This window comes from Pempheris klunzingeri, chromosome 6 (genome assembly GCF_042242105.1).
Source record: "Pempheris klunzingeri isolate RE-2024b chromosome 6, fPemKlu1.hap1, whole genome shotgun sequence".
NCBI lineage: Eukaryota > Metazoa > Chordata > Actinopteri > Acropomatiformes > Pempheridae > Pempheris > Pempheris klunzingeri.
Window position 1 is genome coordinate 24,234,649 of NC_092017.1, and position 18,113 is coordinate 24,252,761.

The following is an 18,113-nucleotide window of genomic DNA, read 5'->3' on the forward strand; positions in this document are numbered from 1 at the left end:
CAGATACAAAGTAAGGCCTTACATCCATCGAAGAGACTGGGACAAAGTGATTGTGCTTGGGATGACTGTGAAGAACAGATTTAATAAAGCGTAATTCTGCCCTCTTGTGGTTTCACATGTACCAAGAAATACTGTGTTTTTAAGCTCTAAAGCTCTAAACATAAACTCTGTAAACCAGTGGGGCCTCAAGAGGCAGTTTTTAAAAAAAAAACCAGCCAAATCTGTCTGTTAAATATAAAGCTAGAGTATAGACAACAATCAGTTATCTTATCTTGTCTTAAATTATCTTATCTTAGCTTATCTTAGCTTAGTTTAGTTTAGCTTAGCTTAGCATACATGGAAACAAAGGAAAACAGCTTGTCTCACTCTGTCCAGTAACAAAATCCACCTACTGACAACTCTAGCGTTCACTAAAACTGGCATATATTTGGTTTGTTTCATTTGTGTGTGGTGGAAACGGCATGTTGTGGACTCATTTCTTGGCCGGAGTCTCTGAAGTTAGTGAGCTTCAGAGGGTGTTTGTGGGAGACAGAACCTGGCAAGCTGTTTCTTCCTGTTTTCAGTTTTTGTGCTAATGAACAGAATTATGCAGCATTATGCCAAAAGTTTTCATAGATGCTATTTCTATCCAGTAGAAAGTGGTATCAGTGATTACTCTGCACAGCATTTTTTAGTTTGGGTGAACTGACCCTTTAAAGACAAATGAGACTTAGAAGCCACTTAAAGTTGGACGTGAGCATTGAAGAGGGAAAAAAAGAAATAAGAAGAGACTAAAATATATTAAATGCATTTAATTAAATCAATCTAAACCTCCAGACCTCCAAGAAAATCCAACACTGGACATGATGATTCTTGTATAAGTTCCTCAGAGTTTCAGATGGGTTGAGTGAGGAAAAGTAAGGCGGTTTTCTTTACTGGGGTTAAAATGACAAGTCAAATACAAATATAAAAGGCAGAGCTCATTAAACACAAACTATCTTCATCCCAACATACACCTGAGAGTGATTATGGAGCTCTAAGCAAACAAAAACACAGATATGACAGAAACCACCACATGTAGCTTGTGACTCTGTTCTCTGCTCACAGCTCACTATAAGAAAACCTTCTCCGGCGGGCTGAGCGGCTTCACACTTCGTCAGTTTAACTGCCATGACGTCGCCATCGGAGGTGTCGTTTCAGTGCTGCAGCCTCCTCCCCGCCTCCTGTGACACCCCACTTCCTCTGCACGGCCCGTTTAGGTCTTAAGGTGATCAACAGTTTCACATTCACAAGCCAAACCACAGCTGCACATATCATCCAGCACTGGAGCCTTATTCTACTCTGTTCTTCTCTTCTCTTTACTAACTATGATGCTGAGGGGTCACACAGGTGGATGGGCTCTGCTCCTCCTGGCTGCTATTATTCCAGGTAAGTTTGATCATATTCAAATCTGAGATAATAAACTAAACTCTAAACATCTTTTTTCTGTAATTCAAATAAATCTTTATTTATGTAGATTATTTCTACAGAGGCATCATGAAGGTTTTCACTCCTCTACCACTCAGCAGACAAAGTGAAAAAAAAACCTACATGATGCCATCCAGCACTGAATAATGTTTCATCAAGTGCATCATTCTGTGATTATATGCACACATGCAAGGAGGTCAGTGATGCTGGGCGTGAACCTGTGGTTGGGACATTTTGGGGCATTTTTCATTTATCTCAAATAAAAGGTTGAATGAATGCTCCTTTTTAAAGTGATGTTTCGTTGCCCCGGCCTGGTTTGAGTGTTGTCTGTTGTGTGCCATAAATGAAGCCGCTTCCTCTCACACGCTGAGATCATCGTGGTCTTTAGTGGTCCCACACTGTGTTTTTCAGTCTGTGGTTCAAGCGAATCCATTTTCAGTCATATCTTAACAAGCATGACTTTTCCTTCGGCTTTACACTTTTTAGTCTTTGAATTAAAGCTTTTGCTGATTTAAAAAGTGGCCCCGAATCCTTCAAGGGACCCAAACCACTGGATGTCAACATGTAATTTGATTAATTGCACATTTTTATAGAAATTAAGGACATTAAGTTACAAATATCAACTATGTCCTGCATTATTGCTCAAGCGTGTGGCCCAGCTTTTCTTTTAGAGGGACTCTAATATCATCATAATATCATAATATGTCATATACACTTCAGTTACTGTGGTATTATTCTGGCACCTTCATTCTGGGTCTCTGGGCCACTAATTTAATTGTAATGTGTAGGTTTCTGTGAGCACTGGACTGATGGGAGCTTGGTGACATGTTGGTGAAGCTGATCATTGGTGCATTTGCAACCTCAACTCTACATATTTGGTGGTTGGTAGAAATATAAACTGAGTCTAGAGCCAGAGCAAAAACTACCAAAAGATTGGTAATGATTGGAAGTAATGATTTATTGATTCTGAAATGCCAACTATTCAGAGAGTGACATGTGTCTTCCTCCACCAGGTGTCCACCTCCAGAGAAATGCCTCTGACGCTGAGCTGCCCTCCGAGGCTCTGGTCTACCGGCCGGTGTTGCAGCCCTCTGAGGCCGTTCCTCCAATAGGTACATACACCAGCACAAGACCAGATGTGTCGCAAATATATGAACAGAAGCACTTGTTTCTGTACGCCGTCTATTGTTGTACAACAAAGATGCTGTAAAGCAAAACAGAGTCGAGACAACAGCATTGCTGTCTATGGGCTTTTCCTTTTACATATAACTTTAGTCAACAATAAAAGTTACAAAAGCATTACAGACAATTCAATACATGAAACATCTTGGTAGCATAAAAACGGTGAGGAATAATATAGAAATCCTGTTTTTTTCCCCAGTTGTTCAGCATTACTATATAAAGCTAATTATATTCCCTTTATTATTCATTACAGTAACTGCACCACATCTGGTTTACTTAGATTTTAAGGTTGACTCAGCTGGGTTTAAAGAAGTAGATGGTCTGTATCTGTATAGCGTCTTTCTAGTCATTTCGACCACATCAAAGCGCTTTTACATCACATCCTCATTCACCCGTTCACACATCATTCATTCAAGAGGAATCTAAGTTGAAGGAGACAACAGCTCAGTTTTACTGTAAAAAAAAATAAATAGTGTGAAAGTGAAATATAAGAAAAGTAAGTTGTGGCTGCAACAGGACAATCACATCTGGTGCAGAGAACAATTTCAGGTGTAACAATTAACATTACATCAGGTACTTGTGTGGTGTGTATGTGTGTGTGTGTATGTGTGTGTATGTGTGTGTGTGTGTGTGTGTGTGTGTGTGTGTGTGTGTGTGTGTGTGTGTGTGTGTGTGTGTGTGTGTGTGTATTTGTGTGTGTTTTGTGCACAGGAACCTACGTGCTGAAAAACCTTGGTGGGAAACCCTGCATCAAAGCCACGATGGGAGTAGAGTACATTGTCATCGAAAAGAAGGTGAAAGGCCGCGACTGGCTCAGCACTGTGTGTGTGTGTGTGTGTGTGTGTATGGGGGGGGGGGGTCATTTTCTTGTATTTCAGCACTTCTTGCAGAAAGTGTGTGTTTGTGTCAGCATCTCTTCGTGAGGCGTTACAAGTTGGTTTCACTGCTCAAACTGTAGAAATCTAAAATGACCATCAGCTCTTTTTAGATAAATGAAACGTGTGTGGACTCATGAGTGAGAAGAGACGCTGGTTTGTGTCAGTATCTACTGATATAAAGTAGTTTTTCTCTGCTGTGTGCTTTCAGAAGTCTTGGTATTTCAATCTGGACCCCTCCAGGACTCGGACCAGCGGTTACTGCGGCAAAGAGGCTGCCGTTCTCTCTCTCACGCTGCCAGACAACGCTGCTAGTCTGCAGTTCACCTTCAGAAAGGTACAATACACTTAACAACATCATGAGTACAAATCTGAGGTATTTTCATTCTATGTAACTTATCTCTACGTCTACTCCACTACATCTCAGAGGCAGGGAGATTTTTGTCTAACAGACTGAAGGATGAAGTGTTCCCTCATGGCTTGAGAAGTTTTTCCCACTTCTTTGGCTGAGTAAATGATTTAAAAACTCAATGGAGAAGCTGGAAAATGCGTTGTGACTAAGCTGGAAACTTCTTTAAAAAGATATATGTGAAGTTGACTTGTTAGAGATCTGCGGCTCTTACATGACAGCTGCACTACAAACATATAATGATCTTATAGACCATGATGCATTGCTGTAGATTAAACTACCCAACAATACATAAAGTAGTTGAATTCAGCTACATGTTAAAAGCTACTGCAGTAAAATGCAACGCTAATAAATCATAATAATCCAAAAACATCATAAATAATAGCAAAACACTGACAGGGAAAACTTTTAGGTTTGATACTTTAAGTGAATTGTGCAGATAACGCTTCTCCAAATTTAACAACCAGCTGTCTTGTCATTAACACTACAATTAATTTTGAGGGTACAAAGGCAGAATACTTACAAAATGCTGAGCATCAGCCTGTCACAATTTCAGTTTTAATCAAATGTTAAACTCTTAATGGAAAACAAAACAGGAACATAATCCAGTCACATCTAGATCGAAAGGTTCACAACAAATGATGAAGTATCAAGAATTTGGGGATTTCTGTATCAAACTCAAATTTCTGTGTTCTTGTCTCCAGGAAAAGAATCTTTTCTACGTCACCAAGCTGACTGCTCACGTGTCTCCTCTGCCTGTCTGCAAAGGATGTGCCAGTAAGAGGAAAAAAGAGAGAAGATAGAAAAATGTGTCACTGGTATTTCTGATCTGGAACAATAATGGCTTGTCCTTGTTTTACATCCTCTTCCTCCCAGATAAGAATTACTCAGGTTTGGTGGCACATGAAAAACTGTTCGCAGCAGCTGATGGACTGAGCTTCACGTGCAAATCTGAGAGTCTGCTGCTGACGTCGTCGGAGCTGCAGATCAAGCTGGTTCCTCTGCAGGTGCAGGCCTTCACTCTGCCCAAAGGACAGTACGGAAAAGGTGACTGAGCTGATCGTTTGGGTTTAAATTAAGTCTGCTTGCATGTTTATTGATTTCAAAGGGGCCAGACAATGAAGGCTAAGTGAACATGAGAGAAATATGCCCCCTCTTTTCCAACTCAAAAAAACACATTATCCACATAAACAGCAACAAAAAAGAGGATAAACACCCACTCGGAGTGGTAATAATGGGGTAAAGGGGGTATTTAAAACAATAAATTAATAAATAATTAATTAACATTATTGTTTGGGAAGACAAAAACCAAATTCACAATCAAGTGAATCAACACTAGTACAGTAGATGAGCTGACTGACTTTTTGTTGCACAAATTACTCCCTAAGTAATGGATCTCACCTGTGCTCCCTCACATGGTTACAAATAAATGAACATGAAGCACCAGTTTTCATACATAAAAACACTGATTATCATATCTACGAATGCCTGTTTGCTTTGGCCGTGTTTTCTACAGGTGGGTAAAGTCATCTTCTGTTTTTATAGCTATGGTTTTGAAAAACGTACCACTCAACACAGGCCAATGGGAGCAGCCACTGACAGCAGGGACTGAAAAGGTGTGATAGAGCTCAATTTGTAAGAATGGGACGAATCCATGCTTTCTATCAGGTTCTATTGTCTTTAATTCCCTCAGACATCTGGGGCAGAAGAGGGAAGTTGAATTGAATGAATTGATTCTGATAACAGCCTGGCTGATAACTCTTTTTTATTGCTTGAGTCTGGACATGCTGTGAGCTTCCCATCCCAGTTTTCTGTGGTGGTGGTTCAAGAAGATTTACATCAAAGTGACTGGTGTGTGTTGTAGACTAATGTCTGTATAAATTGATGACATGATGCAGAGTTTCTTTTGACGCTCTCCACCTGTCTGATGTTTCAGAGGTGGAGTGTTGGGCCGACTTCAACAAGCGAGTTATTCCCATCATCATCGGGGCCACAGTGGTGTGTCTCATTCTGATCGCTGTGCTGTCCTTCCTCTTCATCAAAGACCGCCGCAGACAAGGATACGACAGCCTCTGAGCTGGTTCTGATACTTCAGACTCAGTTGCTGTTACTAAAAAATCGCAAAGTTGCTTCCTTTGACTTAAATGTACCTTTTTTTGCTTCCAATAATAAAAAAAAGATCAGATATTTAATATTCAAATTATAAATACAAACAGTGTTGTTACTTTTATTTATTTTCTAGCTTACATTCTCTTACTACTATGTACCAGAATCACATTTCATTTCATTCTGCTGTCAGTGGTAACTTTTTCTCAGTGTTTTTTTGTTGTAATACTCTGATTTGTTGCATATTGAACAATTATTCAATTTAAAAGTGGACCGGAAATTCTATTATAAAGACTTTAGTTACACTAGTAATATAAATGAACCAGACTACTGTATAATGTGATTTTGTTTTGGTTGGCTGCAGAAAAAGATGTTTATGTAAACATGTTTTCAACTGCAAATGTGAAACTTAACTAAAAAATATTATCGTTTACATATTATAGATGTCGAATTTTTTCCGGCTGATACCAGATTCAGGATTTCTGTATTGCATCACAAACAATTCTTCTTGTTTTTGAAATAAAATACATTTTTAAAAAGTGTGACTGTGTGATTTATATTAACTCTGATTCACCACCATTTTGACAGAGAAACGTCGCCATCTGCTGGTGACTTTTAGTAACTGCGGCTCCTCCCCGCCTCCACTTCCGCCTTTCTCATTGGCTGTCGACGCTACGAGTCCTTGGAAAGGTCATAAATGATAAAAACAGAAATTTAATAGCGTGTGACAGTGTTTGCAAATGCGAGCGTTGCATTTTTAGGCCTCGAACATTTCTCTTTCCTTTGACGCTAAAGGTTTTTGCTGTTAAAAGTGAACCAAATTGTGTATGAGCGGTTTAATAAATTACCACTTCGCCTTTTCCTGCGGTGCTAGCTAGCTAGCTAGCAGCTGGTGGCTAACTATGGCTGCAGTTATCCTGAGTTTCCCAACTCTGCAGGGTCTGAGGATATTCACACAGTGAGTACACTGACACGTTAAATGACTGCTGGGATCTTGTCTTAAAACAAGCTGCTCCCTGCAACGTTATCTCGCACCAAGCTTTTTATTTTTTTACCTTCTTTTTAACGTTAGCTTCGTTAGCGAGCTGCCCAATGTTAACTCTGTTATCTTACGCCTGAGCTAACCTGACAGAAGTACTTAGTAAATTATCTGCTGCTGCTCATGATTGATGACTTTGATAAAAATCACGGTATTTAACTCCTAAACATCAGCGTTTTTATACTAATGCTTTTCATTACGTGAGCTAGAGAATCAGATAAGAGCTGAGCAAGGTTAAATAAAGGTAGCAAACAGTCAGCTAGCTAGGTTAGCTTCACTGAGTATCACATTCAGCCCAGTTATTTAGGCTTTATAGTTATTGTACGTTTTATTTAATATTTTATTATTATTATTATTATTATTATTATTATTAATATTTTATTGTTATCCAGTCTGGTAGAGTATTTCGTCCGTGTGGTGTCTCCTCTGTCTGGTACAGTAGAGACTTGAATGGTACTGAAGTTGTTGTTTCTCTCCTCAGAAAACTGTCATGGACCAAAAGAGGCGTGAGGCTTGTTTCAGGAGGTGAGTGAAGGAAAAGCTTCCTGGCATCAAAGCAGGAATCACTGTGTTTTATCTGAAGCTGACTGAACACACGAGTCACAGGTTGTCTTCGTTATTTGTTTGGGATTCAAACTTTAGTCGGGCTCATTCAAACATTCAAACCAGTGCTGAAGTGTTGGGAGCAAAGCAAAGTCTAGTGTTGTTTAATGACCTGTTTGGTTATTAACTGTGTGGCCTATAAGATGTCTGAAAACAGAGAAAAAAGGGCCCAGCACAAGTTTCTTGGAGATTGCTTGTCTTGTTCAATCTGCAGTCCAAAAATATTCAGATTTCAATTCTCTAAAAGAGGAAAAAAAGAAAAGAAATGGAAGCAGAGAGTATTTGGTACTTTTGCCTCATCAGAATTGTTGTTGACTAATCCTTTATTTGGTCAGTTGTTTCAGCTCTGAATATTATCCGGCGCACACTGTGTGCTGTGATCATTATGGTTGTGTTGCACCTAAACAAGTACAACATTATTCCAGCAGAGTCTGGATTTAATCAGTATCAACTATTATGTAGTTAATTTGAAGTATGTGGCAGAAAAAGCAGAACACTGCTGTGTCTTCTCCAGGGGTGGGAAGGATAGAGAAGGTGCTGATTGCCAATCGAGGAGAGATTGCGTGTCGTGTGATGCGCACGGCGAAGAAGATGGGCGTCCGCTCCGTGGCCGTGTACAGTGATGCAGACAGACACTCCATGCATGTAGCCATGGTGAGATACTGCAAAGAGCTGAGTCCTTTAGTATTTGCAATCATCGTTCTCTGTGTTCTTCTCAACTTTCTGAAGCTGCTTTAACACACACTATATTACTATAGTGGTATTTTCTTACATTGTCAAATTCTAGTTTTCAAACTTGCATTAGCTTCGTTCAGCTGGAAACGGTTTTTGCTTTGTTTTGTTTTTGTAGGCAGATGAAGCCTACCACATCGGCCCTCCACCCTCCCAGCAGAGCTACCTCTCTATGGAGAAAGTTCTGGAAGTGGCCAAGAAGTCTGGATCACATGTGAGTTAATCTCCACTTGTTGTGAACAGTTTTTTTTAGAGAGGAGAATGTTTACAATGATGCTGTCGTTTCCCTTTAGTGTTCCTTAACGGAGCTACTTTAAAAGAAAGAGTAGATTACGATGCTCAGATCTTTTCAGTCCCTGTAAGTGATCATGTTGAACTGTTCTTCTCTGACAGTGAACCACTAAAGGGCTTTGTTAAATGTAAAAGGTGTTTGTGTGTGTGTAGGCAGTCCACCCTGGGTACGGCTTTCTGTCAGAAAACACAGAGTTTGCAGAGGCGTGTAAACAAGAGGGCATCATCTTCATAGGGCCGCCTTCCTCTGCCATCCGAGACATGGGCATTAAAAGGTACCACACCTGTAGATACAAACAATAAACATTTGTATTCTCTCTGCAGGTGTCTCTAATTAACATTTAGTAAAATAATTTGAATTTTAATGTGTTTTGGTACCTAAAAGGACTCGTTTGAAATGAGGAGGAATTTGTGTCATTGCAGGAGCAAACATTTACAGGATTAGTGCTGGAAATCCTTAGAAATGTTTGAATGTTAATTTGCTGTTATCAAGGTTTGAAAAGTGCTTGAAATTTCCATTCCATTAATATAATCAACTGCTTTCTGACTGAATAGTTTTAAGGTGAAGAAGGTATTGGAAATCTTGAAAATGCTTGAATTGGAAAACATGTAGGGACGCTGAATTTATGGAACAGTTGAACAGAAACATAAATACATGGGTTTTAAAAAAAAAAAAAAAAGCCAATTGACTTTTCTTGCTTTGTCCCTCTTTTCAGCACATCCAAACACATCATGTCAGCCGCTGGGGTGCCGATCATTGGTGGTTACCATGGAGAAGACCAATCAGATGAAAGGCTGCAAGCAGAGGCTGCCCAGATAGGATACCCTGTGATGATTAAGGCAGTCCGTGGAGGAGGAGGGAAGGTGAGAGCACGTGAAGACGCCTGAGGAACTTTGCCAAAGTAACTTGATGAAACATGATGTAACCGTGTGTGTGTGTGTGTGTGTGTGTTTAGGGGATGCGTATCGCACGGTCAGACTCAGACTTCTTGGAGCAGTTGGAGTCGGCGAGACGAGAAGCCAGAAAATCCTTCAACGATGACGTCATGCTGGTGGAGAAGTTTGTGGAAGATCCCAGGTAACATTCATTCGCTCCCTCAGAAGCAGCCACCTCTACCACCTTGTTGTGTTTGTTATTTTTTATTCCTCTGTCTGTTCTCCTGTAGACATGTGGAGGTTCAGGTGTTCGGGGACATGCACGGTAACGCCGTCTATCTGTTCGAGAGAGACTGCAGTGTCCAGAGGAGACATCAGAAGATCATAGAGGAGGCGCCGGGGGTGAGTGAGCAGTGGCCCCCCACATATTGACTCATTAGAAATGGTAAATGTTGCTGTGTGTGTGCACAAATCAACCAAACCTATAGTATCTAAGCTTGAGTGAATTTAAATTCTGGCATTCAGGACATGTTGAGCCACTTTCTAGAGGAACTGTTTCAGTTATTTCCAAAGAGAAAAGTATTAGTAATGAAAATGTTGTGTAAAATAACATGTTTAAAACTTTGGTTACCAAACTTCCACTCATGAAGGAAGTCAAATAAAGAAAAACAGGGAATCTGTTTCTTTAAAGACCATAAATGTCTGTTCAACAAAAGCTTTGAATTTAGCTTTTAGATGCCGCAACTATTTTTTGGAAAAGTTGACATATCAACGTCTTTCCATTATGACTGTTGTGTCTAAAAACACCAGTCCACCTGCTTTGGTAGATTTCACTGCTGCAATAGTGTTAAATGAGGAGGATTTTCTTTTCTGGCCACCAGTGTGAACATGACGTCTCACATGGATCTGTGGTGTGAAACTGGATATTAGGGCTGTGACCACTTAAATGTTTTACTGTATTTTCACTCTGTTTGCATTTTTTTCAGCCTGGTATTAGTCCTGAGGTTCGGAGGAAACTCGGAGAGGCAGCAGTCAAAGCTGCCAAGGCTGTCAACTATGTAGGGGCAGGTGAGACACACACACACACACACATCACCACAGTGCCTCACACTCAGAGCACAGAGTTAACTGACTTCCTATTGTTGGTCGTCTTGTGTAGGTACAGTGGAGTTCATAATGGACGCCCAGCATAACTTTTACTTCATGGAGATGAACACCAGGCTGCAGGTGGAGCATCCCGTCTCTGAGATGATCACTGACACTGACCTGGTGGAGTGGCAGCTCAGGGTGAGTGAGTGATGGATGGATGGATGGAGGGAGAGAGAGGAAATAAACAAAAGCTGTTTTGATTTCAGCCGCACTGATCACTCTTGGTGTAACTCTCCTCCAGGTGGCAGCAGGGGAGCGCCTGCCTCTCCTCCAGGATGACATCATTTTAAGAGGACACTCTTTCGAGGCTCGCATCTACGCAGAGGACCCGAACAACGACTTCCTTCCAGGGGCGGGGCCTCTGCTGCATCTCTCCACCCCTCCACCAGACCAACACACCCGCATAGAGACTGGAGTCAGGGACGGTAGGCAGCCATAGACTTAACTTGTTGTGTTTTACAGTTACAGGACTAAGTGTCCTACTTTCTGTCATGATACAGTGAATCACAACAGCTGGGTCGGCTGATTACACACAAATCAAATAGATCAAGAAAGACATTATATTAAAAAGCAAAAACAGACTTCTGGGAAATGCAGTGCAGAAATCACAGCCAAGAAAACTGACGGGTCTCTCTCCATTTTTTAAAATTCTCCACCTGCTCTTTTTGAGAACTTCTTGATCAGTGACGACAGAAAGTGCATCTATGCTTTAGTCTGTCTAGATAGTGAAGAATCAGCTGGAACAAAGTTTTATTCCTGTTTTTAGGGGACGAGGTGTCGGCACATTATGACCCAATGATCGCCAAGCTGGTGGTGTGGGGAGAGGACAGATCTGCTGCCTTAAAGAAGCTGCGGTATTGCCTGCGACAGTACAATGTAAGACACACACACGTACAAATGATGCTTGGCGTGTCATACAGCTGACAGTATTTACCAAACCTAAAGATTCCACGTGGAGCATTTGATTTAAATTGTACAGTACATGTAAAAATGCCTGTAATTCATCCTTTGCGTCCTCTCTGCTGCTCAGATCGTGGGACTGAACACTAACATCGACTTTTTGCTGAGTCTTTCGGGTCACCCGGAGTTCGAGGCCGGAAACGTGACCACCAGCTTCATCCCTCAGCACTACGCCGACCTCTTTCCCGCTCCGAAGGCTCCCTCCGGGGCCACGATCTGCCAGGCGGCCCTGGGCCTGGTGCTCCAGGAGAGGAAGCACACACAGGAGTTCACACAGACCTCCACTGGTGAGCCGCCAACGTTTGCTCTGTCAGGGCGGTCGATTTATAGCAAATTTAATCTGAAAAAGCTAAATTATACTAAGTGGATGTGATGTGTGTGATTTTTCAGACCCCTTCTCTCCATTTGGCTCGAGCAGCGGCTGGAGAAGCAACATTCAGTTCAACAGAAACATGACGCTACAGCTGGGAGACAAAAGTAAGTAACAGCCTTTACTGCCCCCTAGTGTGTAGGAAGGGAGGAGGATCGTTAGAGGGTGAGGAAAGATGAATAGAGACCCAGATGTTTGATCAACAGGTGGTGGGACTGCTGGGGCAGTATGTTTATTAGTTTGATTTGGGGCTCTTGTTGCTCTAAATGCACCACAGACTTGTCGGCCTTTGACCGGAGACTGTAGATCGCAGACAGGGCTGCAACAAATGTAGATTTTTATCACTTTATCTCTTAATCAGATGTTCTTCAAGATACCAGAAAATAGCGGTTGGTCTCTCCAGCACACCACAACCAGAGTTTACAAGATATAAACAAAGAAAAGCAGCAAATGTGTGACACATTCACTCTCCTGCATAGTTTGGAACGAGTCAAACAAAATACAATAGAGGGGGATGATTCATAAATATGTACATGGATTATCGTTGGGTCAAAAACGTGGTATATTTTTTTAATGTTTGGGTGTTTTAGAGGTTTAGAATGACGGTTAAATCGCGCTAAATTAATCAAAGAGGGTCATCTCATAACTGTGGACCTGGTTTCTTTAATGACCGTTTGAATAATTAAGTTTAGAGCCGGTCTGCTCTGTGACAGTTAGTTAATGAGCTCATATTCATGGATTATTCAACGCTTCTATTAAAAATGTCACTGCGAGGCCTAAAATAAATCCCTCGGCCACCGCTGTGTCAGTGATGATGATGATGATGATGATGATGATGTTTAACTAAAACAAAAGCTGTTTGACTGCTCTTAGCACATTTCATCACGTGTGTTTGTGTCTTTAGAAGTTGATTTGGTGGTCGTGTACAACAAAGATGGAAGCTACACAATGCAGGTGAGCAGGAATCAGTCCTGTGTGTATATACTGTACATCATTACTGTTTTTGGTTTTAATTCTTTCTCACAGAAAAGTACCAAATATAGTTTTTGTTTTTTTTCTATAATCCAATTTTTAAGCCATTTTAATGTTTAAAACAAACACCAATGAATTCCTCTATCTATCTATCTAGTAATATTCTAAAATGATTTTAATTCAAGGTCCACTTACTAGGTTTTTCCGGAGCTTTCAGCCACATATCACAGTCTTTAGCAGTGATTAGTAATAATCCTAAAGCTGTGTGGACCTTTTGAGTTGAGATTATTTTGCCAAAGTCAGGAATTTAAACGTGGTCTTTAACAGTAGGTCTTCCTCCGTCACGCTCATCACAGCCGTGTTTCCTCCTCTAGATTGGTGAGGACGTGTACCAAGTTACCGGGGAGGTGGAGACGGAAGGTGGAGCATCATTCCTGCACTGCTCCGTCAACGGCGTGAAGTCTCGTCCCAAACTGGTGATCCTGGACAACACGGTGCACCTGTTCTCCACGGTGTGTTACTACCTCCGCCGCAGAGACACAAGCTGAAGGGTGTCGGTGTGAACTTTTCTACTGGTGGTTCAGCTGCAGTCTGTCATCTTGGTTCCATAGAGATTTATTTAAACTAACAAGAATCAAACTTGTGATTCGTTGGTGGCTTAAATGTAAACACATATTTTATTTTTTTTATTATTGAATAAGTTAAATGAAGAAGCAGTTTTTAAAGATTTAGGGTTGCAACTAACGATTAATTTAATATCTAAATCTACTGATTATTGTCTTAGTTAATGGTTGGTTTCTGAAAACTGTGGAAAACGATCATCAAAATATTCATCATCAAATTGATTGTTTTTGCCTGACAAACTGTCCAAAACCCCAAATATTTAATGTAGCATCACAGCAGACGAGCGAAATGGTAAATGCTCAAATTTAAAAAGGTGGAACCTGGAAAGGTGGAAGAATATTTCACAGATTTGCTCGTTTATTCCTTAAACGTTTCAGTAGATGGGATTTAACTGCGTGAGCTCATCTAAGTGTGAAAACGTGTTGTCCTAAAGTGGAATAACAACTAAACTCCCTCAAACAGGTACGTGTATGAGTAATTGTAGCTCCTTACAGGTTCATTTTATCAAATATCTGATAACATAAAAGCTGAAAATCCTTGCTTTCCCCGGTCAGTTTAACGAGAACTTCACTTCACCGTCTCTGCAGAAACTTGACGTCCGACATCAGGGGAAACTAAAGACGGTTCACGTCCTCATACCTCAGCTGCCAGTTAAATGTCACTTCTCTTTCTGACGTCTCTACTTCACATTTGTCTGCAGGAGGGAAGCTCCGAGGTGTCCGCTCCAGTGCCGAAGTATCTGGCTGGTGTGAGCAGCTCCGGGGCTCAGGGAGGAGCCGTGGCCCCCATGACTGGAACCATAGAGAAGGTGGGTTTGGTTGACGGACGGCTAGAGGACCTCAGGCAGATATTTGTAGACGTAGTCGGGGATAAAACACTCGTAGGTGCCCTGATGTGTAACCAGTGTTACACAAGGTGTCCTATTTTATTCCTGCATGCACAGAGTTAACTCTTCTGTTTATTTGACAAGCACTTAAACCATCACAGCTTATATACTTGTGTTGATTACCTGTCTGTATGTATGTAACCGCTACATTTACTACACTGCTGCACAACCTGTCGACATAACCGTTCATTTGCATTGACTTTTAATTCTCTTCCTGTTCGATGGAAACACACTTGGCTGAATTAGGATGTAATGTAAATACAAATACAGACCATTTAACAAGAACAAATAAAGCACTTAGAGGTTAAACCTTAAGAAAATAAGGGACTAGCTGCAGATTTGCTCAGTTAAATGACACAGTTGCAGGTGGACTTAAAGTAAAAGTTCAACATTTTTAGCACACACTGATTTGCTTTCCTGTCGGGGGGGCGATTGATCTCACCCTGGTGTGTGTGTATGCTACATATGAGGCTGCAGCTAGCAGACAGTTAGCTTAGCATTACAAAAACAGTGGAAGCAAAGGGAAACCGCTAGCATGGTTTTTTCCAAAGCTCTTAAAGTCACCTACTGTACCTGCACTTTTAAAGCTAACTAGTTAATTAAATTAAAGCTAACTAGTTAATTAACAAGACTTATCAATCAATCTTATCTTGTTGTCAACAATAAAACAAATAATATTTCCCAAAATGCTGATTTTAAACTGTAGGTGACCTTTGCAGCAACACTTGTCTGTCTCACCATCCAGTTAACTCACTTGTTAAACTAAGCTAAGAATTGCTTCATAACAAAACCTGATAGAGTAAATGATGACACCTCTTTTAGTTGTGGTGGTATAAACACTATAATAAAGTCCTGCTGCTCCAGAAAACAATTGGCCCGGTGAAAGAAATACAATTCTTTGCCTCCACCTTGTCTGTTATTTATATTTATGGGGGCATATTTATGGTGGTGTGTTACTGTTTACCTTAAGTGAACCGGCAGCCAGCGTGTAATGAGGTGATTAGAGCAGAGCAGCTGAACATCAATTTAAAGATGAGCCACAGTGAGAAAGACATAAGTTACTTCCTCATTATCCTGCAGTGACATTAAAGTTCTGATCTTTATTGTTGAGACTGAATCAGGTACAAATAAACAGTGTGTTGTGTTCAGGTGCTGGTGAAGGCCGGGGACAAAGTGGCTGTAGGAGACCCGCTGATGGTCATGATCGCCATGAAGATGGAGGTGAGAGGGACTCCTGCCGGCTTTGCTTCTCCTACAAATTCACCTTTACGTATCACACACACACACACACACTCTCTGCTGCATGTGTAATGAAGTTGCTTTTGTCTCTGCAGCATACGATCCGCGCGCCCAAGTCAGGCGTGATCAAGAAGGTTTTCTTCAGCGAGGGCTCTCAGGCCAACCGCCACGCCCCTCTGGTCGAACTGGAAGAGGAGGAGGCGGCGGAGGAGTAAACAGAAACGCAACCACACCCACAAACACACACCGACAGGTAGGAGAGAACGGGTTACTGTGACAGCCGGAGGGACAGCGAGTCGATCCGAGTCGACCAGCGCTCGATTGATATTTCTTTTTAAATGCAAGTCAGGACCTGAATCGTCAGCTGGGGGTCGAGTCTGGCTCAGTCTGGAATGGATGAGACCAAAACCTTCACCCTGGGGACCCACAATGCATTTAGGAAGGTGTGAAAGCAGTGAAAAGACTCATCCTGAGTGTATAAACACTACAGCAAACATCCCTGATGATTAGCTGCCACACACACACACCACCACACCTCTGTGTAGACTGAAGAACTTTTGTGTTGTTTATGTTTGCAGTAATCCGTGAATCTCTGATCAATCTTTATTTCTATGTTTCCCCCCACGTCTCCCCTTTCTCTCTGTTGATGGTGTCGGTCTAAGGGTTGGGTTTTCTCTACGTCAGTACAGTTTAATGCACTTCCTCTCTATGCACTCGCCGTGTACTTCTTATTCTTTACACGGTGAAAGAAAAAGTAGCCTGAAAGCCTTTCTGAGGCGAAGATAATAATTAGATGGGATGACAAGTGAGAAATCAGAGAAAACACTTGGTGGAAAAGTTACTGATGACTGAGGGGGGAAAGTTTTTCATCCTCATGAAATTAAAAGACCATGAAGTTAGTGTCACTGTCTGCTGAGAACCATGTATATCAATTCTTCTTCTTCTTCAGGCTTCTTTTCTAAGTTAAGAAATGTGTCCCATCACTTGTAGATATCAGATAACCTGACAGTATTTAAACATCCATCGTCACTAAACTTAACGCAGTTAAAGAATTGACTTTAAAGATACACGGCTTCCAGTGGACAGTGATTTTAAGAGGAGTTTCTGGATGTAAACTCGTTGTAAAACTGAAAATATTTTGTATTTAACGTCCCTCCAGACTGATTCCAGACTCTTCATCATTCAGCCCTGCAATGTGTTTGCCTTTTTATAAAACAGCAGGTCACATTATAACGTTGCACTCGAAGAGAGAGGCCTCTTTACAGTCAGGAGGCAGAAAAACACTCCAGAATTATCAAACCATTCTCCAACTTTTTGTGACCAGATTTGCCTCAGATGTGAAAATAACCCTTTAAGGATGAAATGTCGGTCACTGCGGGCTTTAAAGTGACAGATGGGTTGTTTCTGTGTAAATCCGCCATCAGTCGAGTGATTTCACTCACAGACGACATGTGAACTTGACCCGTTTCTGCTGATCTCTCTCTCTTCTTACTAACTGGTGTGTTAATGAGGCCTTTGTAGACTAACACTGAGAAACACCTGTGTTCATTTTGTAGATGTGTGACAGATGATTTGTTTTTTTAAAGAAATGATATTGGACTGGTCAGATACTGTAATAAAAATGTTTAAAAGTGTGCACAGCCTCATGTCATACTTAGAAAACAAGCAGATTGTCAAGTGATTCTCAGTCTGCTGCATTAATTGCTGCTATCTGGATCCAAAGTTTTCTCTCCGTCCTTAACCACCAGTCGCTGTTTTTCTTGAATGTCAGTCAGCGTCGACTTCTCACGTCATAATTTATACATTTAAATGAAAAAGTCGCACTCTGCAGACCCGTTTTCTTAAAAATGTATTTATTTCGTAAATAGAACCGCATCTTCATAAACATCAGCTATGAGACAGATTTACAGACGGGAGGAGGAGAGACCGACACAGCAACAGATATGTGTCAACAGAAGAGTGATGATGGTGGTTTATTAATCGTCTGGTGATTAACTCACGAGAGGAGACGCTTAAAAAAAAAAAAAAAAAGACTTCAGCGAACCGTTCAGCACTGAAATGATCTGCAGCCTCGTGCTGAGTCACAGGACATTCTGCTGCAGAAAACTCATCGGCTGACATTTTAATTTGGATTCCTCTTTTTAGCTGATTTGATCAAGGGGACGTTAATTTGATTCAAGTCTGCAAACCGTGGCGGAGTCTTCCAGCAGCTTCTCTGCACTGACGTCATCTGTCTGCATTTCCAAACTACTTCTGCTGAACTTCCTGACTTTTGTTTGATCCTCGAATAAAATTTGTGGCGTAAATTGAATAGCGCAGGATCGTTTCTCCAAGACAAATATCACAGGCAGGAA

General features: G+C 41.2%; 2 protein-coding genes across 2 annotated transcripts; both read left to right on the forward strand.

Annotated features, from left to right (window-relative positions):
• The first annotated feature begins 1,303 nt into the window (after positions 1-1,303).
• On the forward strand, positions 1,304-6,503 carry lamp3 (lysosomal associated membrane protein 3). The gene is made up of 7 exons (XM_070832837.1): positions 1,304-1,407; positions 2,460-2,558; positions 3,340-3,422; positions 3,715-3,840; positions 4,617-4,689; positions 4,789-4,959; positions 5,849-6,503. The coding sequence occupies exons 1-7, from the start codon at positions 1,347-1,349 to the stop codon at positions 5,986-5,988; spliced, it is 753 nt and encodes a 250-aa protein (XP_070688938.1). The 5' UTR covers positions 1,304-1,346; the 3' UTR covers positions 5,989-6,503.
• Positions 6,504-6,733: 230 nt separating this feature from the next.
• Positions 6,734-17,385, forward strand: mccc1 (methylcrotonyl-CoA carboxylase subunit). Its single transcript, XM_070832818.1, has 19 exons — positions 6,734-6,976; positions 7,539-7,582; positions 8,175-8,314; positions 8,511-8,606; positions 8,837-8,958; positions 9,400-9,547; positions 9,640-9,761; positions 9,850-9,961; positions 10,546-10,627; positions 10,719-10,846; positions 10,950-11,133; positions 11,475-11,584; positions 11,739-11,955; positions 12,059-12,145; positions 12,943-12,992; positions 13,385-13,522; positions 14,335-14,442; positions 15,670-15,741; positions 15,855-17,385. Exons 1-19 carry the CDS (start codon positions 6,921-6,923, stop codon positions 15,972-15,974), a joined length of 2,136 nt encoding a protein of 711 aa, XP_070688919.1. The 5' UTR covers positions 6,734-6,920; the 3' UTR covers positions 15,975-17,385.
• Positions 17,386-18,113: the final 728 nt, after the last annotated feature.